This window comes from Culex pipiens, chromosome 2, assembly GCF_016801865.2.
Source record: "Culex pipiens pallens isolate TS chromosome 2, TS_CPP_V2, whole genome shotgun sequence".
NCBI classification, from domain to species: domain Eukaryota; kingdom Metazoa; phylum Arthropoda; class Insecta; order Diptera; family Culicidae; genus Culex; species Culex pipiens.
In genome coordinates this window covers 21,886,167-21,892,802 of record NC_068938.1, presented here as the reverse complement: position 1 = coordinate 21,892,802, position 6,636 = coordinate 21,886,167, and the positions used below count along the sequence as shown (strand labels likewise).

Sequence of the window (6,636 nt, the reverse complement as noted above, 5' to 3'; positions counted from 1 at the left end):
CTATGTGGGGAGATGACTCGTAATTGGGTTGAGTTTGAGCACTGAGTGTTCGAACAACAACACAATTCTGAATCGACAGGGGAGGAAGGAGCGTGGGGACACACCACCATACGCTCCGAGATTTTGGTTGTATTCGTTGGTACTCCGGGACCCTCTGGGATGGGACATTGTATTTCCATGAATGCCCTGGACACTATTTGCCGTGGTTATAGCGCCACAACTCGCTCTCTTTAACAGTATTCCTAATTCCAGTCCAAGTTCACCAAGTCGACATGGCCAAGTGGTTAGCATTTTTGCTTACCAATCCAAAGGACGGGGGTTCGAACCTGCCTCGAGTGACTATGATTTTTCGTTCATATTCATCATTTCTAAATTCTGTGTCTTAAACTTTCTCGTTGGGAGCAGATGGGCATCGACCCCAGAACCATTCGCTTACAAAGCGAACACCGTAACCAGTCAGCCACGGTCGCTCTGCCTTCAAAACAACGGGAACTATCGGTATATTTTTTTATTCATCCCCTACGCTACTACAGTCGACTCACTGGCTGTCGATCTTCTCGATATCAATATTGCTCCATGTACCGATGAATTTCTCAGTCCCTTCAAACTGCATACTTCGGTTGTCTTTATTCCTCGATATTTTCTCTTGCTTGAAGAATCTCTTCCTCGACGGTCCCTTGGATTCTATTTGCTTTAAATATCTATTCCGGTTGACGATAATTTTACTTTCTCATGGCTTGCATAGAAATTTTTCTATGAGGAACGAAGCTTTGAAGGGTGTTTGACATTTATTTGTTTTTGTTTGCTGGACGTTGCCATGATTCTCTCCCATAGCTGGTTAGCAAGAAAAAACAAATTTCAATCGAGTCTTCATTCTGCATCGTTCTGTAAACTGATGCTTCTCTCCTCGACGGTCCCTAGGATATTGACAACCAGAGAGTCGACTTCATTTCCATTAAAGATTTATAACAAAATTTGATTTTTTTGTAATCAAATTAACATTAACATTAACAAATAAGTTCAACAACTTTGGAATAAGAAGACAACAACTTCTTTGGTTGCTGTGTACCCTTAAATCACAAGTCTATAACTATTTTGAATTAAGGGTGCACAGTAACCGTCTATGTCTATGTCTATGTTGTCTATGATAAATATAAAATTGAATCAATTGTTCCCGTAGTTTTGAAAATACTAAGATGTCAGTAACAAAAATCTTGGTACAAAAGCTCTGGTTGATGTGCACCGTTAAAAAGCATAATAAAATCAATCTGAATTTGAAAAAAAAAACTGCTCAATATAAACTTGATTATGTCTTTAATTACAAGTATGGTCAACATTGATTTTAAATTCTTTGAATGTGGAATAAAAATAAGCAGCAATACATTTTTGTCTCATAATACTTCATGGAAAAAGCCTCGTATTACTTACAATCCCTTAGTACCTCCTAAAGTAATAAAACAGTTCCATTTAATTTGACGTCATTAGACACCACCAACAAAAACGTAGATTACCCTCGCTAACCCTACAATTGCTTACGACGATGATCGCGCCCGTGATAAATTGACCATCATGACTCAAAGTTAAGAGTCCAGATGTGTGGCTGTCAACACTGTTGTTTGTCGCCCGTCGTAACCCGTAGGGATAATTAGCACTGGCCGTTTAATTACCTTGTGTCATCAAAAGAACCTTCCTGCTAAATGTTAGCCCAGCCAGCTAATTCGGGGAATCGCGTTGAGGGCAAGTTCACGTCCCAACCCCCTCCTAAGTTAAGGGCGCAAACAATCAAGCAGTGTTGCCAGCAAGCAAGTGCGAAATATCGCGTAAATATGATTTTTTATTTCTCAAAAGTGGCCAACCATGTGTTAATCGATTTCAACGAATGACTCATAGCCTGAAGGGAACCCAGAAGTCGTCGTCGCCACACACGACGCCATTCTGATTGGGCTGACAAGTTTCGCAAAACACAATCTTTCTTTCTGTCAAATTGATTTTCCCCTGGGCTGCCGGCCAGCAGCGGTCATTTGGGGTTGCCGCAGTGTTGCTGTCGTTGTTGTTGTTGGTAAATGATGGCTGGTCAACAGCCACAACGTGACTAGCGTTTATTTCTGCCCTGGCCTGAGCGCTCCACACCGCCGGTCTGTAGATTGATAGTTAACAGATAATATGGCAACGCCATTGCCATGCTAATTTCTAGTTCTTGCTGCTTTTTCTTAGAAATTCAAACCTAGCCATTTACAAGCGCGAACAACAGGCACATGGGATGATTTTAATGTGAATGATACTTTTTAGAACACAGTTGACAGTTGTAAAATGGAAATTTTTTTTAGCTAAACAGAGTTTAAATGCTTAACGGTACACATCAACCAGGGCTTTTACACTTTTTGTTACAGACATACGTAAGTTAAACAATTTTAGAATAAGTAGACAACTTCTTTCTTGGTTGCTGTGTACCCTTAAGGAGCTCGAGTTAGAAAATATTTGCAACAGTCTAACTGCGGGCTAGGCAATCCAAAGGAAATCGAAAGACTTTTCGAAAGAGATGAGACTTCTTGAGCATGTATCTGTAAATAGTGCCAATACCATTAAAAATGTTTAGAAATTATTAGAGAATAATGAATACATTTGTTAACAAACTTTGAAAACACTATTTCACAATGTTGTTGCATTTCCTGTATAAACATCTTCAGACTTTTGAGAAACCCATTTCTTCTGTTACCTTTTTGCCATCTTAAACCAATAAAATTCTCGTAAATTGTTAAGATGATCCCATTAAGATACAGTTTAATTTTATGCCAAATCGTTTGGCTTTCTAGTCATAAAACAAACAATTCAGTGGGAAATTGACGTCATACCCAAACTTCGTATCAACCTTTGGTTAGTAAAGCAAAGAAGGTACCAGCCTCACGCACCACCTTTGTGAAGGCTGGCGTACATTCTGGGAACGAAACTGAACGAGAGGGCTCGAAAGCTACGTGAGGCGAAAGGGACCAGATGTTGAACTTCGGCGTGACCTCTCGATGATCCAATTGCAGTGACCGCGTAACCCAATTGTCGACGTACATTATCGACGTCCAAGATTACGCAACGCGTCACTGCGCGTACAGAATCAAGACGGAGATCGTCCATTGACTGCCTTCCAATTAAGCCTCTTTGGAGATCTGCGCAGAAAAGTATCAAAAGTTTGAGGCAACTTAAATGAATGTACTACATTTTTACATTTAAAAAACAGATATTTCTTGTAAAAACGTGCATTGCAATTTTATAAGATTTATCAAGAATATAAATCAACTGAAGTTTAAAATCTTCTTTTTTTCGCCATTGCGTCAACCCAAACAAGGTGACCAGGAAGGCTTTTAAAAATCAGCTGACAGCCTCTGCTGCCCTGGTCCGGTCATCTCGTTAATGGAGCTCGCTGACGAAGAATGATTCATGGGGTTGGTCGTCCGAATAAAAAAGGCTCCAAAACACACAATACGAAGTTTTATGTGCCTACACGCACGCTCTATGGCCATTATTTGCGCTTCAACGGGTCAACGTCAGGATGAAGCAATAAATTTGTTGTTCTGCTCGGATGTTAAACGTGCTGCGTGCTTTTGACAACTTATCAAGCTTTTTGGACTGAAAAATATATTTTTATTGCAATTTTAAAGAACAAAAGAGAATTAATGTATTAAAAAAACAGTACAACACGAAAACAAACCCATCGATACTTGAAATGAGCAAAACAAACAAACGCAACGATTGGAACGACACATCGTCTGGTTAACAATGCGATTTAGGCTTTTTAAGACGTTTTTAAAGCTGAAGCGCAAATACTTTGGGCTTAAAAGATTTGTGAAAAATATAGTTTATAGAAATTGAGAACAAATTGCGTAATTCAATTCAAATTTGGAAAATCAAAAGGCCTTTCAAACCCCACAATACCCTTCTGAATGGTTTGGTTAGTCACAAAGTCAATGTTATTTCCGTTGCAAATATTGTTGCTTTGAAAATTTTCTAATGAACAAACCTTTGACTGAAATTTATAAGTCATCTAAGTTATTGTATTCCAAATCAGTCAAAATTTCGTCATTATTTTTTGTCTTTTAAAAATGTTTGGAATTCAATAAAAAAAAAGTTCAAATGTGTATTAGACGACTTACTTTATTTTTTAACGCCTTTTGCTGTACCATATTTTTATTTTTTGATAAAAAACGAAAATCAATCAAAAATTAAAACAATAAATGGTAAAAATATTTCAAAAAACAACAAATTAGGCAATTGGGCTATGGCTTACAATATAAAAAAAATAATAATATGAGATAAACATAAACAAGTAACTAAAATTCGGTAAAAAAATCAAATTGAAATTGGGAAGTTAGCAAAAAAAAAAAAAACAAAAAAAAATGGGTTCCTAATTTTGATGATTCGTGCATTGAACTTCTTCAAGTGAAAAACGTGTAAAACTGTAAGAATCGCCGCAAGTTTGGATATTTTTTACAATTTTGTAAAAAAAAAGTTTGTATTTGTCTAGCAAACCAGTCTAAATCCACTAATCGCTAATCATGTCTGAGGAAAAGAAGGACTCCAAGGGTTCCGAGTCGGAGCACATTAACCTCAAGGTGCTGGGGCAGGACAACGCCGTCGTGCAGTTCAAGATCAAGAAACACACGCCCCTGCGGAAGCTCATGAACGCCTACTGCGACCGAGCGGGTCTGTCCATGCAAGTCGTGCGATTCCGCTTCGATGGCCAGCCAATTAATGAGAACGATACACCGACAACGCTGGAGATGGAGGAAGGCGACACTATCGAGGTGTACCAGCAGCAAACCGGTGGACAGTTTTATTTTTAAACCTAACTTTAATTGCGTGTAAAAACTACTGATCAGAAAGAAAAATACAATTTCCCCCAAACTAACAAATCCACACACACAAATGATAACTTGTGAATTAATAATATTCCATTTAAATTAATTTAAATAAGCAGGATGGGGAGCGCAAATTCCAAATGCGAAGCAGCCAGGTTTTATTTTCATTCTCAAACGCATTTTGTTTAGTTTCCTCCTTAAAAACTACGAATGTATTTCTTTCAAAATGAATTTTTAAAACTATGGCTACTCAACTGAAAAATTGACAAAATAAAAGGCTAAACATAAGGAAAAAAAAAAAAAAAAAAAAATTAATGGTCTGTAAGAAAGATTTTTAGAGATACCTTTAAAGACATCAAGTCCTTTCGGAAATGGAATTTCAATGTATGTTATTTTAACCATGTTAAAATTTTCAAAGCCTTAATTTATTGTTTGATGAAAATTTAAGTTAATTATATAAAGGACGATGTAAATCCATTTACCGATAAAAATTGACTTGTAAACTGGATACTGTTCAAAAGGCATTTTACTGCGCTGCTTATCATATTCAGGCATGTTCGGTCTGTTTTTTTTTTATATATTATATTAAATAAAATATTATTAATATGACTGACTGACTACGCTAATTTTCAACACTTAGAATGTTGAGCGCCCGCCGCCGGATTTGACCGGCGACCTTTGGATTGTGAGCCAAGTGCGTGGCCCGATTGATCTAAACGGGCGGGTGGAATAACATTTGAAGAAGATCGACCATTTTATATTTTAAAATGATGGATTAAAATTTGAAATCGTCTAAAAAATTGTCCATGACATTCTTCCATTGTCACGAAATATTCTAGCAGAAATGGTGCAAATTTTTTAATATGACTTTTTTTTGAAAAAAAAAAAAAAACTATTAACATCGATTAGAACCAATTTTCTAATATTTATTTTCCATCCTTGTTCACATGAGTTTCAGAATTTTTTTGATTTTTCCAGCTGCAGACATAAAATTTACTCATTATATTAGTAGTCTAGTGTCTGAGTATTTTACATTACTTTTTGCAATTCCATCGTGAAACTACTTACTTTTCCTGACATTCTCGAACGATGAAACAGCCTACTTTTCTCTACCAAAAATAACAGAATCGAATAGTAACCCTATTCAAAATAAATCCTGAAAAGTTCTACTTTTCAGCACTGAAATAGATGCTGAAAAGTTGATCTTTTCAGAACTTGTTAGGAAAAGTTGTACTTTTCAATTTTTTTTTTAATTTAAGCGATTCATTGACTCATTGCATGGACATTTGTCCTATAATTCTGTTTAAATGATGTTTTTCGGAATTGCAAAAAAACTTTGTATGAAACTCGTTGCAAAACTTGATTTTTTCATCACTCGTCGTATTTATCCAACTCGGTGAACCTCGTTGGATAAATGTATGACTCGTGATGAAAAAATCCTCTTTTTGCAATTTGTTTCATAAACTTAATAAATTTTTATCTTTTTCTTTGAATTAAGATTTTTATATTTTTAAATGGGATTCTAGTGAGTTGAAACCATACCCAACTACATATATTAAATATGCATGGGAATTTTGTAGATAAAATTTATTTTTGAAGATTAGTTTGTCGATGATAAGGCTGGTACAAATTTTATTCAATGTTTTGTCTCCCCCCCTTCAAATTTGGCCCGAAAAATCAATATTTTTTAGAAAACTTCAAAATTTCAATGGAAATTTAAGTACGATCAGCTGAAATCAATTTAAAGTGCGTTTCCCTGCATTTAGAATCACTTTTAGCATGTTTAAGT

General features: G+C 36.1%; 1 protein-coding gene across 1 annotated transcript; it reads left to right on the top strand.

The window, feature by feature from the left end:
- The first annotated feature begins 4,410 nt into the window (after window positions 1-4,410).
- LOC120427068 (small ubiquitin-related modifier 3-like) lies at window positions 4,411-5,135 on the top strand. The gene has a single exon (XM_052707648.1). The coding sequence runs from the start codon at window positions 4,545-4,547 to the stop codon at window positions 4,830-4,832; it is 288 nt and encodes a 95-aa protein (XP_052563608.1). The 5' UTR covers window positions 4,411-4,544; the 3' UTR covers window positions 4,833-5,135.
- Window positions 5,136-6,636: the final 1,501 nt, after the last annotated feature.

Bases quoted from the DNA above. Each gene is read 5' to 3' on its own strand.
- LOC120427068 (XM_052707648.1), top strand. From the start codon at position 4,545: ATGTCTGAGGAAAAGAAGGACTCCAAGGGTTCCGAGTCGGAGCACATT.